The sequence below is a fragment of the Trachinotus anak genome, unplaced genomic scaffold (genome assembly GCF_046630095.1).
Source record: "Trachinotus anak isolate AG129_WGS33_773 ecotype Australia unplaced genomic scaffold, CSIRO_AGI_Tana_v1 ptg000025l, whole genome shotgun sequence".
NCBI lineage: Eukaryota > Metazoa > Chordata > Actinopteri > Carangiformes > Carangidae > Trachinotus > Trachinotus anak.
Genome location: NW_027273876.1, coordinates 17232290 through 17254327, shown reverse-complemented (window position 1 = coordinate 17254327; position 22038 = coordinate 17232290). Strand labels below are relative to the sequence as shown.

At 41.0% G+C, this 22038-nt stretch overlaps 1 protein-coding gene across 4 annotated transcripts; it reads right to left on the bottom strand.

Moving 5' to 3' along the window:
- Positions 1 to 122: 122 nt before the first annotated feature.
- Positions 123 to 21915, bottom strand: usp22 (ubiquitin specific peptidase 22). Of its 4 annotated transcripts, XM_071461860.1 has the most exons (13): positions 21271 to 21871; positions 16182 to 16314; positions 12042 to 12155; positions 9827 to 9928; positions 8377 to 8543; positions 7838 to 7985; positions 7306 to 7408; positions 4982 to 5140; positions 3379 to 3505; positions 3177 to 3268; positions 2780 to 2842; positions 2166 to 2315; positions 123 to 2026 (listed from the first exon to the last, which is right to left on the bottom strand). In XM_071461860.1, the coding sequence occupies exons 1-13, from the start codon at positions 21388 to 21390 to the stop codon at positions 1984 to 1986; spliced, it is 1521 nt and encodes a 506-aa protein (XP_071317961.1). In that variant the 5' UTR covers positions 21391 to 21871; the 3' UTR covers positions 123 to 1983. The 4 variants fall into 4 exon arrangements, 3 of the variants coding, with proteins under 3 accessions (XP_071317961.1, XP_071317963.1, XP_071317962.1); XM_071461862.1 differs by lacking the exon at positions 16182 to 16314 and having other exon boundaries at positions 21271 to 21915; XM_071461861.1 differs by lacking the exons at positions 123 to 2026; positions 2166 to 2315 and having other exon boundaries at positions 2786 to 2842; positions 3112 to 3268; positions 21271 to 21872.
- Positions 21916 to 22038: the final 123 nt, after the last annotated feature.

The window sequence follows — 22038 nt, the reverse complement described above, 5'->3', positions numbered from 1 at the left end:
ATGGAGCAATTCATATGAACAGGTGCAGGCACGGAAATGCATATGTATGAATATTGTGCCATATGTGTAATGCAAATATAAAAAAATATTTCATTTATAAATAAACAAGCAACACAAAGGAGTTTACAGATATAGATATTTCTTTATTTGTGTGTCTTTCCATCACTGTGTCCAGTTCTTGCAGAAGTTACATGTGTGTGCGAGGAATGACTGATCGGGTCAAAACAAGTTTCTTATGATTATGACCCCGTGGCTGGATCCAGCAATATAGAAGAACAAATCAATTTTGAGGTTTCACTATTTGTCTCTTACATACAAAGTGTACATATATACTTTTACATACATCATCGACATGTGGAAAAAAATCCTATCAAACTGTGATACCCAGCTCAGACGGCATGCTGAATGCAAGTACTGATTCAGTACACGAACATACGGTACATACGCACGCGCACGACACACGTGCATACAAACAGGAACACATACACACTTTTTTTCTCTCTTTACACGCAATAACACATTTTAAACAAACACACATACACTGAGCTTTATGTCTCCCCACACTCGGGCACATACACGCACACACACAGATATACACACAAACACACCGAATTAGAGTGTCATGCGGCTGACGGTTAACACTGCAGGATTAGGCTTCCGACTCTTTATACAGATACTCTTTTTACTGAGAATTACAACCTCTCCTTTATTTCATCTCTTTTTTGCCATTTACCTGAAACAGCATCACAAAAGTATCTTGAAAATCGAGAATAACAAAAAAAAAAACAAACAAAACAAACAAAAAAAAACCAAAGCCAAATTAAACAAACTAAAAAATTTGCCATAGCAGCAGTTCTATGAAAATTCTCAGCACTACTTTGCTTTCGTGTACAAAAACATGATTGACGGCATAATGTAACACAGACAAACAATGTGAAAGTTTAGGGAGAATGCAAAACCGTAAACAAAAGTATATAAAAATATAATATTACCTGTGTAATCTACCCCCCCCTACCCCCCCACCCCACCACCCGTGACTGTTGGAAGCAGCAAGGCAGAAAATAACAGATCCTCCTCGTTCTTGTCCTTGTTGAAGAAAAGGTTTCCTACAAGCATCTGACAACCTACAACTACAAAATCATGAGTAATGAACTGAATAAACTGTCTCTCTATACAATATTAATAATATAATTTGACGGGTGATTTTTTTTTCCACTCTTTGCATTTGGAACAAAAATGCATAAAAAAACTACTTCCATCCTTGAAGTATTTGGTCATTTGGAAGAATGCGGGTGTGTCAGACAAGTGTGCTTGTGTCCAGAAAGTTGCTTGTTTAAATCCTTTTGGGTATAGTGATTTAAAAAAAAAAAAAAGTCTTCCTTCGCTAAAGCAGAGGCCTGAACCCAAGTGGAAGGTTGCTGCTCTGTTTCTTAGCACCTTTGGGTGTTAACATATGCAGCTGTGTGAGCATGAAGCAGAACATTGGTGAAGAACAGCATCTGTGATCATGTAAACCTTCCCCAGATAAACTAAGGTTTCGGAAAAACCTTCTGCCCTCCATCTATTCCTGTATTGTCTGAAAGCAAGCGCAGACTGATCGTGCTGTAATTTCTTTTTTATAGCAGACTATCACAGCTGTTTTCTTTTTTATCTCCTGAATTCCAGTGAAATACTTTTGCAAGTATGCAATATTCCTTCAGTGCCCAAACAAATATCCCTTCTAGATTTCTTGCAGTTTGTTTGGTTCTTGCATTTTGTCTCTAACCTGCACAGCAAACAGTTCATTCTTGAATGTCGTACAGAGGAAGTAGATTAGTATGTAGTAAGGGTGGTTCCATGTTAGGGTGAGAGCTGCAACTTAGAGTGACTCAGGTAGGCTTGTGTTTCTGTTTTCTTGCCTCTCTGATCACTCTGTTATCTGTTCCCATGCAACTAATCCTTGCAACAACCCTCATCTCCTGCAGGTTGTGCTGATGGAGGGGACTATTCGTACTCCAGGAATTGTTTGTGGTAAAACAGCAGGTACCTGGGGAGATAAAAGCACCACAGGGTCAGATTACAACACCATTAATAGTAGAGCAGTCACTGTTGCTTTGACTCTTGTCACTTTTAGTTTCTTTGTTTCAGAGCATGAGGTGGCATCCTCAATGCCATGATGTTCTCACCCTTCGCTATCCAGTACATCCTTGATGCTCGCCTTGGTGATGATGGCGTCGTCACATTTAAACCACTGGTCCTTGTGCTGCCGGATGAAAGTGGTGTAATGGCCGCTCTCGAGTGTCCCCTGGTGGTTCACCACAGCAAACAGACTATACCTGAAACAGACAGGAAGAGAAAGAAGACTCCTTATGCTTCTATATGGGTCAATCTATACTGAGTGTATACTGCAACAACAAAAAACTGATACACTTTGCAAAAAAATAAATCTAAAAAATCTTTGATACAAACTGTTATGGTTTACATCATTATATTTCTGTACTTCATGGAAGAAACAGCTGGCTATTACATTACAACTATTATAGCAGTAAAAGTTATGTGTGTTCCAAATGCAACTTGAAACAGAGCTAATTGCAAAACAGGTTAGATGTTAGTGTAGTTAGTTTACAAATTCATAATCCACCACATTTCATTAGAATAAATTCCATGAAAATAAAAAACCATGAGGTTATAGATTCTCTCCAGTGGAAAGAACGCACTGAATGCATAAGTGGGATTAATGGGAGGAGGAAGCAGCAGGTGAAACCAATGGAGACAGGTTTCATTGAGATGTTTGCCTTACTTGTTGTCATTGTTGAAGGGGTCCACTGTCTGCTGGTACTGCCCGTTCATCCTGCTCTCTTTACTGAACACAACAAGTGCAGACACAGCACAACAAAGAGTCACCGTGTGAAGTTTTAAAAAGCCTGTTCCACAAACTGTGAAAAACAAAGTGAGCAGTGTAATGTTTTGTTTTTTACTACCTGGAGTCCTCATGAATCCCTTCACTTTCTTTGTTTTTATTGGTAAACCTGTGTCAAAGTGTATGCCTGAACACTTGGGCTACAGAATAGGCAGTTTGTTTTTCTTCCAGAACACAGGGCTCTCTTCCAGTCATCCAAGGTTTTTACTTACTTGGTCTTATTTCCTTTTTCTGTTTTTATTTGAGTGCTTCCGATCTTCATTTGCATTGTGCTAACCTGGAGGCCATGAAGGGGGTCATGTCCAACTCCAGCGGGAAGGAGACATAAGTTGTGATTTTCCGCCGTAGTTTGGCTGAATGCTCAAACCTCTGAAAACACACACATACATGTGTAAAAGCTCTGCTCTGACCAACATCCCCTAAATTTGCAGGCAAAACATCACACACACACATGCATGCACGGACATGCACACTCTTACTTTGAGGTGAAAGCAGGCCACAATGGGCAGCTTCTTCATGGTCAGCTGCTTGGTGGACTCCTGGTAACTATGACAACCACTGCACTTGATCTTAGCGCTGCTGCCGAGGTGCTCTGGTCTGGTAAACCTAGACAGGAGAGGATGAGATTTAGTGCACGTGTTTGTGTCTATGTGTGTGTGTGTGATGCTGCTGCCGCCACCTGAGGTCTCTGCTCCAGTGAACTTGGGGAGAACTGGAATTAGTTTCAGGGAACTGTGTCTGTATGTGTGTTACTGGCTGCTCTCTGAGGGGTTTGGTGTGAGGATTCTGGGAAGAGACAAAAAAAGACATTTATGTCTTTTTTTGGGGGGCTGTGTGGAAGGGAAAAGTATAGTTGAATCACACACGAGGAGAATTATCGCAGTGAATAGTATAATAGTATAATAAATAGTGCCATGGCAGCAGGTCATGCCATGAAGTGGTGGTGTCTCTGAAGGCAAATTTCATCAGTGCAGGGGAAATATTACTTGAGGCTGAGGTTGTTTTTCATGTGTGTGACCAGTGGTGGGAGGACAAGGTGAATTCTGGGTGGGACACTTATTGTTTTGGGCTGGTAGTGTGGGCCAATTAAATTGTCTGTGTTTGCATTTCCAGGCTGTCTTTACATTCAAAGTGGTATAGTAAATGAATGACTCCTCACCAAAGTGCTATAGTCTCACCTGTGTCTGACCTGTCTAGAGATGTAGGATACACTGCTAAATATTTGGTGTTTTGTGCTAAATGGACATCAAGAACACAAAAGGGAAGCAGTGAGAAACAATGTGTTAAAATAAAATGCTGGCAAGTGCATTAAAGTACTGGTTATTTTTTTTGTGGTGGTGAGCACTGCAAATGAAAATTAAGTATTCAAAATACTAAATTAATGGTGCAACAGTGGTGGCCTCGGGTTAAGGCAATGACTATGAAATTCGTTTTTTTTTTTTAAAGTAGCCAGTAAACTTGATTAAGATTATAATATATATGTAAGTCAGGCTATCTCTTTAATATATGCAGTTTGCCCCCACTGCACCACCTCCTATGTTTAGTGATGGTCGTAACATGAGGAGACTTCCCAACAATAACTGGAAATAAAAACTATGGTGGAACAACCATCACTAAACAGAGGAGGTGGTCTTATCAGCCACTTACATTGCAGTTTTGAGCTCACCCCCCAGGTAATTTAACAATCCACATTAAGACTAAGGTGACCCTAATGACTCACATGATGGTTGTGTGGGTCAATGAGTCTCCTCAACAGCTGCACAGTAAGTTAAATGCCTGGAACTCCTCACTCCCAGTTTGCATCTTTTATTTCATTTCTTTGTACTTTTCACTTTGTTTATTGCTGGCACATAAAAGTTGATTACAGACAGTGTGAGTTCAGAGTTTATGCAGGATGTGAAAATGTTTTTGGTTTTTCAATGTTTTCAATTGAGTCTTGTGTGTCAGATTACGCATTTTACTACTGCACCATGGCCATTTCTGTGTTGTTTACCTCCCAGGCTGAAAGTTAAACTCACTCTTCCCCCTGTATATGCCTCAGGCTGTATGCCAATATTCAGCATCAGTTGTTGTATCAGTTACCTGCGCAGACAATCTGTGAGTGTCGTGGCTCCAGTGGTGTGACTCTCTCCGTTAAGTGCTGATCCGTCTCCTCCGGGACTCAGGGGCCAGAATGGTGTGGAGGATCCTGGCAGGTCCAGGCTGATGTCCCAGAACGGGTCTATGGTTGTTGAAACACCACTGGGAAGAGGACAGAGAGATGGGCAAGATGAAGAAGGTTTTACTTTGTGTTGGTTTGTACATCTTCTAGTCTGTTTCCCACTTCATAGACACACAGACACTGTACTTAGTAGTTTTCCTTTATTGTGACTGCACCGCTAATGTTGCACTGCTACGCTTGTTCATCTGGGCTGTGAAGATTATTCTCCTGTTTGAACACCATTCAGTGATGCACACTGCAGCTTAGTGCTGGCAGTTGATGATATAAAACAAACTTTATCAGCTGATAGCACTCGTGACCTGGGTGGAGACCATCTTTACAAAAAAGCTCCCTTCACAACTATCAGCTCTTCAAACTGCTTATCTTGTGCAGGGCTGCAGGGTTGGAGCCTGTCCCAGCTCACACTAGGCGAGAGGCAGGGCTGAACAATATGCAAAAAAATAAAAAAATAAAACAGCAATAATTCTGTGTTATTGCGAGTGCGAGTCACAATTTCAGCGAGAACAGTCATTTTTGCAAAACCTGTAAATCTCAACTAAAGATAGATTTAATCTCAAAGGCATTTCATTGATGTTCTGTTAGAACAAACACCTGTTGGTCCTCTGTAAGGACTTGAAACCTGGAGAACCTCCCCCTTTATTCACAATGGGAAGCAGACCAAAAATTAGAAAACCTCATTGGTTTGACTGGTTGTTTTGAATGTCTCTAAAAACAGTTTTACATTTGGGGAACAGTTGTTGTCATAACCACTCTTCTATCCAAAAGTGGTGACTACTGTGATCTAAGCTGTTCTGCACTTTGTAGAATATGTGCTACACATTTTGTTTGGTCTAAAGCAGAGGCTGAGCTGGCAAGCTTACATTTCATTTTCAATTCCACTGAAAATGGCAAGATGCATTTCAAAGCATATGCCATCCCATTTTAGACTCTAAGCCAAAACGCAGTGGTTATTTCGCTAGTTTGAATCACAATCATCATTTTCTATAGACTTAAGAGCAGACCAAGCAAATCCAACTCATGGGGAGGGCTGGACGTTACTCCTCTATAATATATCTACATCTGGTTCATTGAAAGGTGATCCGCTTAATAATATTGGCTGCTGTCTTGGCACCATAAATCTGATGACTGTACTGAATACTACTACCTATAAAATCTGTACGTGAGTTATATAGGTAATGGAGGTGGTGCTTACTGCACATTGTCAAACTGCATCAGCTACAGTGAAATGTTTGGGCCAGTTTCATGCCTAGTAAATAGTTTTTTAGCAGGTTTTAGAAAGGTGTGTCTCTCTCCTCACTGCATATGCATTTAGAGCAGGAGACAAGTTAATGGAGGTTGATCATGTATTCAGCTGGATTTACAAAGGGTATGCAATTTGCAAAGGTCAGTGTGGCTGGAAAAAATTCTCTGCCTCTGAAGGGCAGGCATAAATACAGCCAAATGAGATTTACATAAGCCACAAAGAGGGAAAAGAAACGTGAGTAGTGGCACCACAAAAACATACAGAGAACTTCCTTATAACTAAAGTCTTAGAAATAGTTGAAATGTATCTTAGTTAAACTTATTACAGGCTGCAACTGCACTGTTCTGTCATCAGGTAAGAGATTTACAGTTAACATCTGAATGTATTTACCACTATAGTACTGATGCTACCTCCACCTCCTTGTCTGGAGGTCTCTATCCAGAAGGGCAGTCTACAAACTAATGGCATGATCAGCTGCTCTCAGTAAATCAGTAGATAAATGCAGCTATTTTGTACCAGTAAATTCTTTAAATAGTTTATTCAGAAATCTGGCCCCGAAGTCTTAGATGAAAAATGTATCTCCAAGCATCTCTCTGGCCACCAGGTGGAACTAGAGATCAACTTTACAGACTGTGTGCCATGACAGGATTTTCCTGTTGCTGCAGTAAAGCAGTTCAGTGTGTGTGCATGAGTGTGTGTGTGATTGTTGGTGCAATGTGTGAATGATGGAGGAGAGAGGAGAGGCAGGGGGGTTCACCTCAGAGCAGTGGATTAGAGAGCTCTGACCCAGGATAGTGAGTGACAAGAGAAGTGTGTCATAGTCTACAAGGCATAGTTTTACTCGATTAGACTCTAAATTCTTTTTACAGTCTCTAGTGAGGCTTAAATAATTCTTTGTGTTGTTTTTCTTTTCCTTGGAATGGACAGAACACACACACTTACTGGCAGACTTGGCAGGTGACGTCAGACTGCAGGCCCCCTGTGAAGATTTGGTCGATGATGCAGTTACAGTGGTTTGGGTTGTTGGCTTTCTTCCCATTGTCATCTGTGTAGAGAGAGAGAGACACACACACACACACACACACACACACACACACACACACACACACACACACACACACACACACACACACACACACACACACATACACACACACACACACACTCACTAAAAGCAATGCTGTGTAACATCACTGCCACCCTCTCTGCTTATAATCTGCAGAGGCACATCTAAGAGAGTCAGTACTGTTCCTTTCCATATCTGTCAGTGCATCTCTCACTTCTCTCAACTTCCCTCAACCAATCATCCCTCATTCCAAGCAGCTCTCTTCCTGTCTTGCCTACACTAAAACGATTGTCTCTGTCATTCTTCCTGCTTTCTCCACCTCTGTGGCTCTATTTTTTGTTTTTTTCTAGTGTGTGTTTATGCCACAATGATAATAACTGTCTATCTCTGTGTAAATGTGCATTTGACCTTTGCAGTGCCTGTGCAGGACATCCAGCGCCGCGATGAGGAACTCATGGGCATCTTGTTGCTCGTAACCAGCCAGGTGACGGGCGTGAGTCCACACCAGGTGGAGGAGGCGGAACGGGATGTGAGGCGAGCGATGGCCTGAGTAGAACTGAAGAGGAAGTGTGTGGTTGTAAGAGAATACTTCCCTCTCCATATCTCTTATGTCTTTTATTTATTTTGACCAAATATGATCACTTTGAGGTTGTGTGCTTCCACTGACCAGCCCAGTTGCAATTGTTATTTACTGTATAAATTCTTGAATAATGGCCAGTAACCTTGACCTTTGACCACCAAATTCTAACCATGCCCTTGAGTGCAAGTGAACATTTGTGCCAAATTTGAAGAAATTCCCTCAAGGTGTTACTGAGATTATTGTATTCATGAGAATGGGACGAATGAATGGACAACCTGAAAAAAATAAAGCCTCTGGCCATAGTGGTCACCGGCACGGAGGCATTAAAGAAAAAAAAAACACAAAAAACTAAGGAATGCATAAGTACCTCCTGGAAGAGCTGCGACATCTCACACACCAAGCACGAGTTGCTCTGCATCTCGCATTTGTGTCTGTCGGAAAGGAAGAAGTCACGCAACAGTGGAGTGTGTGTCAGTGCCTGGACGATGCAGTTCATGAAGCATGTGTTGCCCAGGTTTATCAGACCACGCAGGCCTAAGAGTGGAGTAGAGAGGGAAAAAAATCAACAAGCAACAAGGCAACAAGGGATATTACAAAGAGAAAGAATGGGTGAAGGAGACAAGGAGGAATAAAAAAAATAAAGGGAGGACACAGAGAAAGAGCTGAACAGAGCCAGATAATTTTTCTTGGCTGCTGCAGTGGGCCAAATAAGCTGCAATGCTGTTAACGACAGACACACATATGCGCGCAGACACACGCAGACTGTAATACCATGATGTCCCTGAGGCAATGTTGACTGCAAGCAGGGAAACCCTTGTCAGATTACAGCTGACCAAACCACACACCGACACAGAGGAAGCGAGCAGGGGGAGAAAGCAGGAGAGAAGATGGGAAAATAGAAGGAGAGAGGAGCAGGGAGAGAGAGGAAGGAAGGTAGGAAGGATGGAGGTAGTGTTCTCACAGATGAGCAGCCACGCCTGTAATTTCCCTCCCTCACAGAGTGCTGGGGATGTTAATGGTGCTAGAGCAGGTCCCTGTGGGCTGCTACAAGGTGTTAAACGTATGTCAACTATCCTCTCTCCCACACACTGCTTTGGTCTAATATTCTGTGCTGCTGCAAATATATTCTGTTGTTTTTCTCTGAGGACAATAAATAATATCTCTAATACAGAATTTGTTCACCTAGGACTGTAACCAACTAATTTGTAAGATGTTTCCAATATTTTTCCATTCTCATGTATGTAAATGAGGTGAACAACATTTTTGTAACATCTTTCAATATCATGCAGTCCAGTACAACACCACCACCCACTACCACCTCCATGATAAAATTATACACATAATTATCAGCCTTCTGACTGTGTCAATGAAAGCTTTATAAAAGTAGAATTCATGGCAGAGCTATATTGGATTGCATTAGACTGAACAGGTGTAGCTAATAAAGAGGCCAATGAGTCTATATTAGCTGTGTTCATGAGCTAGTGCAGCTAACTTTATGCTCAGTAGGCTGTAGTTCAGGCCAGACCTCTGTTGAATGACACAGTTTATGTCCGCATGTGGACAGCAGAGATAGGTGGCAGTGATGAGCTTTGGACACACAGCATGTATTGTGAATTTCCTGTTCAATTTTCAAATGTCTGCTGCTACACTAACATGCCACAGTTAAAGCTGAAAACTCTGTGGTTTCTCACTTTGTTCATTTGCAGATGGTGGTGGTAGCATTACTTCATCTTTCTGCATTGACATAGTTTCCTCCCTCCTTCATCGTGTGTGTGTATGGGAGACACAGAAAGTGAGAGAGAAAGAGAAACACTAACCAATAGTACAGTTGGAGGTGATTCTCCTCCTTTTGGGGTTGTGACGGAGCAGCTCCAGCTCCCTCTTGGTGGGCTCCCATGTTGAGTACTTCTCCCCTATACCTGGAACACACACACACACACACACACACACACACACACACACACACACACACACACACACACACACGCATTGTGTACTTCCCTTTTGAATATTGGGAAGGCAAGTTTATCTGTATGTGACCTTTCGACAGCAAAGCAATTCAAAGTGCTGTACATACACATAGTGACATAAAAAGACAAGCAGGACGCAGAAAGTTAAATAAAATAGAAAATAAAAAATAATCTATATCTGAAAAAAAACGGAATGGGTTTGAGCCCACTAACTTAGTTAATATGTCCAGCCTGGGAAAGAACCTTTCATCCTTCCATCTCTTTTGATAAGCTCATTGAAGGTATCACCAAGACCACTTTTCTTCCACCTACTTTGATAAGCTCATTAAAGACATCACCAAGACCGCCTTTCTTCCACCTACTCAACACAGCTATTCTGTCTATGGCAAATGCGTAGACCCTAAATCAAGCTTTTGTGTCATCCACACTGGGTTATTGTAACCTTTGATTTTCAGGCCTGCCACATGTTTGTACTAGAAGTCTTCAAATGGTTCAGAACGCTGCAGCAGGAATTTGAGCTGAATAAATAAATTTGATCACATTACACCAGTTTTAGTTTCCCTTTATTAACTCCCTATCCACATCAGACCAGACTTTATGTCTAATGACATAAAAAAAGGGCAGTCCCCTTCATACCTGCCCATTCTCCTCAAATCTTATTTTCCATCCCATGCCCTCCACTCTCAGAATATAGGGCTCCTGTATGTCCTCAGAGTTGATAAGAAGTTGGCAGGCTGCAGGGTCTTCTATCAAGCTCACTTCCTCCCTGCTGACATCAGACCGTCTTACTCTGGTGTGACATTTAAATTCAAATTTAAAACTCATCTTTATGTTAGTTAGTGGCTTATTTTTTGATTACTTCAGGCCTAGTACCTGTTACCATTCTAATGCTGGCTGGTCAGTCTCAGTTTCAATGAATATATTAAACCTATACAGCTGGTGTGGTCCTACCGAAAAGATTACTGTTAACTTTCCCATAACCACTGCACCTCTGTAATCCTGTTTTAGATTATTCCCTCAAGCACATGAGCGACCAGGCTGTGTGCCTCTCTCTCCCCCTGCCCTCGCTTTTCACTCAGGCCATCTGTGCAGGATCATCAGCTGTCCTGGGACCTCTGGATCTGGATCTTTGTCCTCTTTGCATTTATTTCCTTCTCCTAGACATGTGAATGATCCGCTTGGTTTTGCCTCTTTTGTTTTGTGTAGTCTTGGTTGTCTTAGTTTTGTATGGTTCAGAGTGGGGCAGCAGATCAGAAATGTATTGTATTTATGTAACAGTGATATTAGCATAAGCTGTAGGCAGAAGACAACAGGAATCTAGTCTGAGTTTTTTTTAGCAGGATAATGTTTTATAGCTTCAGTTTCTGCTGTTGTTTCATCAGAAATTCTAATCCACTAATTAAAGTACTCAAAGTCTGTGTGATCAGCTCAGATCTACTGAATTTTATTACAGAAAGATCCAAGGAAGGAAGAAAAACTACTAAAATTAAAATATATCTGGTGTTGTATTATATATTACTGCTGTACTGTCCAGTCTGACCTCTTCTAACCTCTCATTCTCTATAGCTACTAACTTATGCAGAGTTGTGTGAAAATAAAAACTACAGTTTAATGTGCCAGTTGTTCTATTTCATGTATTGTTCTCAAAATCATCATAATTAATTTATCCTCTGTTTAGTATATGATTCTATAGTGTAACACAGGCTCTAGCCTATGTGATGATGTCTCCAGATGGGTTTTTGTTGGCCAGTCCAAATTAAAAGTCTTGGGCCAATTTTAATTCCCACATCTTCCCTGTTGCATGTTGTTTGACATAGGCCTTGGTGGAGCTCTGCACTTTGTGAGCTGAATGTCACTCCCCCCCTTATTATGTAACTTTATAGATAAAGGAGTGATGATAATGCAGTACATGCTTTGAATTCATTAGAAATGGCAATGCAGTGTAAAAAGACTGGATGACATGCAGCAGATGATACATTGCTTATTACAAACATCACAGACTTGACTTGACTTCAACTCGCAAAAAATGACTTGTGAGCATGTGTTTGCTGCAAACCCATACCTTGCATTTTCCAGGCTTTCCTTTGCTCCTCTTTGGCAATCTGTTCCATGTCTTTGTCATAAATGTAGTCTTGGCACATAAAGCAGTAAATTCCCCCATACAGCAGGTCAATAGCTGGAAGGACAGAAAAAGAATGAGAAAGAAAGAGAAGCAAAATAAAATGAGCTGTTTTATTCAAATGCAGGGAACCTCAGTTTATCTATCTGTCACAGTAATAAAAGGCTGTGCATTGCTACAAGCTGTGTGAACCGCTAACTGCTTCATCTGTCAGTCTACTTCTATTCAGGCCACGTTGCCATGGTGCTGCAAGGTAGCAGGGGCTTATCTGCTGACATATCAGTTATCTGTTAACACCATCCAGGAACGCCAGAGCAGAGAGACACCCTGAGAGAGGGAGAGAGCATTAAGAGAAGGTGAGGAGGAAAAGGAGGAGGATGGAGGGAGCCACCTATTTAACTGCGCAATCTCTCATCATCACACGCTCACTTAAATGTTCACACACACAGACCAAAACTGTCCTTCCACTCCTTCTCTCTCTTCACCTGCTCTCTGTCCTGCAGCAACCTGTTTGCTGTTGCCATGACAACTTGCCTATTGGCTGTCATCCTCTGCAGGTATGGAGAAAAAAAAACTGAAGCAGAGGATGACAGGATGGAGGAAGGCAAGAAGGTAAGGAGGTACCAAAGCACTGAATTTTACTGGACTGGCAGGAGAATCACATGAAAAAAAAGGCAGCAAGAAAGACAAAGCTAATGGAACAAGTACAATTAGATGAAATTTTGTTACAATTGTGAATATTGAATTGTAACCATGGGAACAAGAGGAGGGTAAAAGAGAATAGAAAGGAGCATAGAGATAAGCCCAATACAAGGCTGTAGAATACAACAAAAAGTGAGTGAAAATGCAGAAAATGGTTAGACGATGGAACGGGAAGGAAAAAAAAACTGAGGAGGAGAAGACGGAAGGCGGAGGAGGAAGAGGAGGATGGGCCCAAGTGTAATGGAGGCTAATTCCACAGGGTTTGTTAAAGACGACTTAATTACCTCCTCACCAGTCTGCTGAGATCTGTCCCTTTTTTCATTTTATCTTCTCTTTTCCTCTGTATTACACCATTTCTCACTTTCTTATAACATTTTATTCAGCAGCTAACCTAATTATACTCTCTCTCACACACATGCATACATACACACACACACACACGTTTTACTGCATTTGTGGGGACCCATCATTGACATAATGCATTCCATAGCCTCTTACACACCACAACTGCAGTGTTTCCTACAGAATTAGATTTTATTTGTGGCGGTAGCTGAAGGGGGTGGGTAGGTTGGGGGTGGTATTAAATTAATAATTAAGTAATACAGTATATATTGAGCTCCACTGCAAACATTTTTAGTGTCAAGTACTTTTTGACAAATACATAACTGAACATTATATACAGCTCTATTGCTTCACATAGTTGAGACACATTTTTATCCATTTCAAATAGTAAAAAAATTGAAAATCGATATGTGGCAGTCAGTGTTGTTATTGTAACAGGCTGCCACAAATAAATGAATGTATGGCAAACACTGTAGCTGAATGCCCAACCCCCCTAACCCTAGCCTAATTCTAAAATGAACCCTAAAACCAAGTCATAACCCAGAAAAAGCCCTTCGAAGTTCTGAGGACCTGCTAAAATGTCCTCACAACAATGGTTTTAAACCTCACTTTGTCCACAATACCACAGAAAGGTATGTACAAAGATTTACACCAGAGGGGGTCTTCCTGAGCTGAGCCATAATGCAGAGTTGAGGAGGCTTCATAAAACAAAGAAGCAGATTCTCAACATCTGCCAAACTCAGCCTTTGTCACCGACACCCTGAATGTTAGCAGCACTGTTCTCCTCCACTGCAGTGTAATGTACTTTACTTGCAGTACACCATCCTAATTTTATTACTGTATGTGGAGAATATAAAAGAAAGATACTGGGTGTAGAGCTGGCATAGCAACATTTAGACTAACCGGATGATGTCTCGTGTTGAAGATATACTGTTTACAGTAGCTTTTGAGTATTACCTCTAAAGTTTGTACTTTGTATTTAGTTCAGTGTTGTTATGCTGTATAAAGTAAGAAGTTGCACACATGTCAGCACAAGCGTTTCTATGTTACGTCTACAAAATTTCTTAGCATGTTGCTAGGAGTGGACTGCCACCTACTGCATGTTCCTGACAATCTGTTGTAATTATTTATTTATTTATTTAATACAATTCTTTAATATAATCCTCTTAACTTGTAACTTTTCTTTTATCCGGCTGGGTATGTACACTTGCTATGTATTTATGAGCAACACACAAAACCAAATTGCTTGTATGGAAACCATGAAGTTAACATGACTAGGTGATAATTCAGTATTATCGTATATTGAGTTTAGATCAAATCACATTGTGATATTATGATCATATCACTGTGATGTTTTAAGAAATTCTGAACTCAGAATGACTGATTCTAAGCAAATTTAAAACTCACAACAGTTATCAGTTTACATCTAGGAAGAGTGGATGGTTTGGGTTAAACATCACTTTGACTATCCTGCAGATACAGTATTTGCAAATTTGTAACATACAGACAGGAGACAAAAAAAAAAAGAGTAAACAAATAGAGAAACATGCAGATGCTTCCACACGGGGCACAAGAGCTCACTGAATGACGATGAGTATGACAATGATGTGAATCATATGCCGTGGCCTTCACAGTCACCAGATCTCAACTAAATTTAACATCTAATGGAAATTTTAGAGCAATGTATTAGACAGCGCTCTCCACCACCATTATCAAAACACCAAGTCAGAAAACCTTTTAGAAGAATTGTGTTCACCCCTCAGGTAGAGACTTGGAGAATATATGGCCATGAGGCCAAATGCACAGGTGATATTTAAATCCTCCATGAGCCTTTCAGCCTGTGTTACAATTATATTGCACTAGGTTGTATAACAGCTCTCCCTGTCACTGTCTATTGTTTTCCTTCAATAAATGCATCACAAAACTCAAATGTGTCACCATCAGGGTTGTGAAAAAGTTCCATAGGTAACTAACTTTGAACAGATTATAAATATGACATACACCATTGAAATGTTTTAGAGGCTCATCGTGGAACAACGCTTTTTCAATATCGTCCACCCTTCACACAAAGTATGGTACACTTTTCAGCACTCTGTTTTTACAGAGTAAGTTTAGGTAATATTCAGCAATTGTCTCACTTTTGTGTGTCTCTGTGATTTTTGAGAAATGTTTTGATTATGGCAGGCCGTGTGTCCCTGCAGGAGCAGCAGGGATGGGGAAAACAGCCAACTGCTCTTCGTGTTCAGCAAACACCCACGTCTTTGTTCAAAACTGAAGACATCCTGATTGTGTGTCTTTGATGCAAATATTTAATTCAGAGATTTGAAAGATTTTGGAGAAAGCTGATTGTAAACCAGGGAAGTGTACCCAATAAAATAGACTCTTAGCACGCATGAATGTGCTTAATTTTAATCAGCCATTGAGACCCTATTCATTAGCAAGTTCACTTTTGCATATATTCCCTCTAATGGGCTTCATGCGGCCAAATGCACAGGTGACACTCAAATCCTCTTTGAGGCCAAGCCTTTCAGACTGTGTTGCAATTATGTTGCACAAGGTTGTGTACAAGCTCTCTCTGTCACTCTTGATTGTTTTGCTTGATAAAATGCACCAGAAAACCTTAAAAAGTGTCACCATCAGGCTTCTGGAAACTCCAATATACAATTGACTTTAAATATAGACATCAAAACAAACACACACGCAATACTTTACACAGTCGCACCAGGCTACATCTTCATTAGCCACTCAGTTGTATAATTTGCCTTTTTAGCAGCCTTTGTTTTGAGAGAAGAGGCATTACTGATGGCGACGTGTGTGTGTGTGTGTGTGTGTGTGTGTGTGTGTGTGTGTGTTTGCAGACAAGATGTACTGTATATACTGTGTTTCTGTTTAGGAGGCAAGTACTAACTCATTGTTGATGCCTTGTGTTGCACCATGTGCATAAGAAAACCTCAAAACACACCTGCTCTGACTGACTGTGTGGATGCTGTGAAAGCCTTTCAGTGTGAGTGCATATGTGAATGCTTGTACGTGTCATACCGAGGTTATGCCTTTTGCTCTTGGCATGTTCGTGGATGTGTTTTTTGGCAAAGCAGGCGAAGAAGACACAGTAGAGGCAGGAGTGGAGTCTGTTCAGGTGGGCACCACACATGTGGCAGATACATGACTTGGCCTGGGGGGGGGGGGGGGACAGAGAGAGAAAAGCATAATCAGAGAGTAAGAGGAAATGATTATCACTATTGTTGCACCAACAGACATATTCACATGCAACATTAGTATCTCTGGTATCATCCAGCAAATTTTAGGATGCATCTGCTTAAAAGTACAAATTCAAGAAACAGAAAACACAGCTACAACGCCAATGTTACTTCATGATTAGGCAAATGTTTGTTAACACTTTCACCATAGCTTAGTAAAATCATAGCATGTTAATGTACTTTAGAGATTTTATTTTGTTCAGTTTAATTGTTCTTTCAGAGTCCTCCATCATTGGTTTATAACCAAAACACAATCACAAACAAACTGCCTTTTCAGCTGCAACAAAGAACATCTACATCACATGTGTGCACAGAAGGTCTAACATGTCAATGAAGGTTGCAGTTGAAACACATTTTGTTAATCATTTCAGAATGATTTGCACCACTGTTTAAATTGAAACTTTTCTATCAAGTAAAAAACATCCCACAGAGCTTTTCTTCAGCCTTCGGTGCTTTGTAAAGCATCACAAAAGGCGACTTGAAAGCAATGAAACAGGGACATTTTTCTGTGTGTGAGGGTGTGTATGCGAGAAAGAGAGAGAGTTGTGTGTTTGGTTGTAAGTGAATGAACAGAGACTTAAAAACATAATATTATGCAAGGTTATGTGGCATTTTGTCTCTTATTTTGATTCTTCCTCTTTGAGTCTTCCTTTTTTTCAGCTATAATGACTTACATGGCGAACATTATATGTAAGTAGATTGTTAATCTAAATTGCAGTATATTATTATTAATCATTAAAGCATTCCTATACATTCTGTTTGAAGGTCTTGTGGGAAATATGAGGGAGGGGGGCATGACTGTGGATGGAGGGTAGATATAGCAGCATTTCAAAAGCATGCAGATTAGAGGCTGGCATCCCAATGAGCCAGCACGAATATGAGGAGGTGAGAAGAAATAAGCAACACCTGGGAGACGAGAGCAGGGAAATGAGGAAAGACAGGAGAGACACGAAAGAAGATGAAAGTAGGTATGAGGGCAGAGAGAGACAAAGACAACAAGGAGAACATGATAAAGATGACACTTCACCTACAAAGGACATAAACATGCAGACTGGAATAGTTACTAGAAAGTCAAAGGATTGAAAGCTAAGGTGCAATGTCTTGAACTGAACTCTAGTCCAGTGCACCTCTACCAGCTGATAAACTCATGCAAACAGCATATAAACCTTTACAGACTAACATGCACACAAATAAACAACATCAAGATCACTGTGAAATAGATCCTACAAAAGGAACTGAGCAAAACAAATCTGTGACCGGTCCTCTAATACACTGCCTTATGACAGTACCAACGTCTTTTGCTGGAGCTTCATATTAAACCAACAGAAATGAAAGTGACATCAGTTTTCTCATCTTGGTCTCAGCAATGGAGTTAATATGTGTATTATACGAATGTAACCAGATTCATGTAATGATGTTGGAGACACCCCCCTATTAAAATAGACCTGGCTAAAAGGCACATTAAAAAAAAACCTTTGATCTAGGATCATAGTCAGATTTGAACATGTTTACTGACAAACAAACAGCCTTTGTTGCTCATCTGTTTAAAACATGCTTCTCATGCCAGCACACACATGGACAAAGATACTAAATGGAAAAAAGAAACCCAAGAAACTCTAATTCTTATTCCAGTCACACACACACACACACCTCCATGCATAAGTGCTTATACAGCACATGAATTATGAAAAGGCATCAATATGCAACAATCTTTCCTCATTCATTCTTTCAGCTGTCAGTTACAGTTCACATGTGTGCTTTTCTAGTCCTTGAGGAATTTGTATTCATGTAGGAATTTCTGTCTGCTTGTGTATCACAACACCTTTACATTCTTTACTGTCATGCTTGCAAAAGTCTGAGTACACATGTGGAGTAGTTATGGACATACAGTAGTTCTGTTTTAGGACATTTGTCATGTACTAAGTAACAGGCCACTCGCTCAGTGAGTCTTTGAGAACCCAGAGAACAGTTTAAGATCTGTCCATGTGATACCTCCCTGAGTGCTGCAAAGTCAGTGACAAGCCATCCGCTGGCAGGAAGTTATGTGAGAAGAGCAGGAGAGGGTAATGGACTGGAAAGATCCTGGTTAGAAGTGTAAGTGAGGACATTATCACACTGTGTGCCAACAACATCTGTCTTATCCTTTGAAGGGCAAGCCTTGCATCCAGAGTAGTTGCCTAGACAGGTGAATTAAAGGACTACTCACTCCAAAAAGAAAAATATATGACACCAATATAAAATGCCAAATACAGTATATTTCTGACAAAGGGGTAGGGAAAATGAATTCACTTTAAAAAGGAAGAGGAACAACAACAAAATGAGCATCTCGGGGCCTTTCTGAATATTTGCTGTTGTGTTCTCTAAGATGCACCATTAACCAAAACAACCATTAAAAGCATTAAAACAAAACAGAGCCCAATCTGGGTAACTGAAAAAAAAACCCTGCACGTTTACTTGCCTGCCAAGGAAACATCAGATGGAAGAAGATCCTCAACACATCATACTCAAACAATGTTCCATTCAGGTATACAGAGATGAGTTTTTGTATTGGTGATTACAAGTAGGTCTATACTGTAGTCTGACTGACACTAGATTTTTGATTTGCAAATACCAATACTGAGATTTAAAAGAATGCTAAAGATAGATGGACTGACAGTATTTTTATTTGTTTACATAGAAAAATAAGATGAACAAACTAGGGCTGCAACTAAGCATTTTCAATATTTGATTAATCTGATGATTACTTTCTCAATTAATTGTTTGGTCTATAAAATGTCACAAAAAAGAAAAAGTGGCAATCACAATTAACCAGAGCTTAGAATCACATCTTGATATTAATGAGGAGAACTGATACATGTGCTGCTATGCCAAGTTTGCTGAGGAGCAGAACAAGTACAGCCGTCGCCAGCTGCAGTGGTGTTAGTGGGCTAGCTGTTTAACTGTTAACAAAGGGATGAAAATTAGCTCATATGCCAAAGTAAGATAGTTCATCATGTAAGATTATTAGATCGCCCACCCCTAACTTCATGAATATGTGTGAATACCAAAGGAAAATCACAATACATGAATACAGGTGATTAACTGCACAGTTGGAACTGAAGTCATATTTACATTTAGTGCAACAGCTAGACTGAATAGGACTGACCCGCTGATTTTGAATCTTTGCTCCTTTTTTGCTGTTACTTGGTGCATGCATATACACATGTGCAGCTCCTTCTGGCTGATCAACTATGATTAATCGTATGTGACACACAAAGTTATAAAATGGAGGAAATGAGAAAGCAATCAATCAAGCTTGCTTTCATGCAAGTCTCCAGTTACTATTATCCATAGCAGCATCTTGGAAAATGAAGGTTGCTTTGTGGTGGACTGATAACTTCCAGTGTACCTGTAATTCAGATGTGCTATGACACTTCTGTGATTTACATTGTAGCTGACCAAAGTGGAGTCTTTGAACTCTCAAGTTGAATGGATACTTAGCATTGCCAATCCTCCCAGAGGCTAATTATGTATGATTCTACAGACAGCCTACATACAAGCACAGACAAACTGAAGAATGCACTAGCGTTAAGGTTAGACTGGAAAATAAACATATGACTGAACCTGATTGAAAACATCAATCACCCTCCTCTTCATCAAACTCTGAAAGGACCTGTGATTACGGTCTCCTGAAACATCCAGAGTATGTCTCCCATGGAAAAAAGTAGAAATGCAAGAAACTGTCTGGTGTAAGGGTTTCCTGTGAGAGGAATGCAAATATCCGAATGGAAAACTGAGCCATGATCAATAAAAATGTAGCGCCACAGGGAGGTGATACACAGCAGGGTTGCGAGCCCTCCTGCCAGCCTCGACTGCTCTTCAGGGTAGAGTGGGGGCAGGGGCAGAGAACCGGGTGATTACGGCAGGAGGACACCCTGCAAATATTTACACCATTTATTTTAGTACACAAACAGTCTGGACTACCAGCTCCCACTGATGCCATGCACATGACAGGGGACACAGGATTGTCCCAGAGCACAAAGGAGCCCAGGATGCATATAGACAGGCATGCACCCAAGCACACACTCACACACTTAAGATGCAAACACAACATATTCATTTACTTGTTTGGCAGACTAGTGCTAATGTCACAACACACTAATATTGTTAACATTTTTACCCCACTTGTTATATACGTCTTTACAATGAACAAGACTCAATAAAAGGTGGTTTCTTCTTTTAAGAACACATGAACTGGGTTGACTGGTGATATACACACCCTGTTGTTTTACCAGTTAACCTTTGCGATCCTATCATGTAGTGGAAACATACCGTCAATGTGCAATGGGGTTAGCGGGATATCAGGTATAGAGTTCGTTTTAGGGAAAAGATTCACGACCGCTTGGTTGACATCCCCCCCCCCCCCACCACCCCCGCCCCCCAAAACGAGGAAACACCACTATGTAATGCTGGACGGCGGTCTGCAGGCGCAATGCCAATGCACACAGATAGACATCAGCTTTGTTATCTATGATGCTAGCTTTGAAGTAGGGTAAGGTTCAGCTGTGCGGGGTTTGCTTTAGTTTGCTTTAGTTTCGGCTGTTCCGAAGGCGTGTCGTGTGTGTCAGATGTAGAGACTGCAAAGTTCGAGCCCGGTAACAGGGCAAAACGAGACTGAGCGTTGGTAGCATTTGTTGTAATTGACTTAGGGCAAACAGTAGCTCGAGATTCAGAGCGACTATCTGTGTGTCAGATGTTTGGGTTGTTTTGGAAGGGCGGGGAATTATCCACACACGCGATGCCAGCTCTCTCCCTCACTTACACACATACATAGAGTCTGTCGTACGTTTGGGTCCCTCCTAAAGCACTCTTTTTCGCCTCTCACTTGTTACCTTGCGCTTTCTGGTCTCGGCTGAACCGCTCCACACGAAACACTGATAAATAACTCTCAGGTTCTGCTTCCAGTTGTCCACTTTGAAGCCGTTGACATGGGGGCAGCCTGCGGGACTCATGGTAATCACAGCATCCGGCTTTACTGTCCTCTGAGCGATGAAACCTGATCAAATCCCTCAACGCAGACGGGAGACCAAACGGGCTGGCTAGCTTGCCAGGTTCGTTATCCACCGAATGCTGCGTTCTGGCTAACTGGACATGTCCCGGTTGCAGTAATGGAGACACGCGCAGTGGCAAACATTAAGGCGAATTTTCAACTATTCCTCATTTGGAAATGAAATATTATTTATGCATTCAAGTCCAGAAGAGCGCCGTATATGTAGCTCTTCACATTCGGTGAATTACATGTTAGCAAGCTGGCTAAAGTTGGTTAGCACTGGAATTTCAACAGTAGCTTACACGGTGAGTGTCATCAAGACCCACCTCATTCATAACGGTGGACCAATGAGCGGCAAAAGCTGCGTATGATTGACGTGTACCAACTTTCTTTTAGCGATTAAGTCCCACCTCTGTGAAGTGGGCGCTGCGTCGTGATTGGTGCCATATTCCTGCAAAACACATCCGCCTGTATAATGACGTTCATTGGTTGAAGCATACATCAACTTCACTGTCAATCAATCTAGAATGCTACAGTGTGACAATCAAGAGTGGATGGAAATTCAAATCCACATCATAGTACATGCAGAACCAAATGGATGAGAATGTTT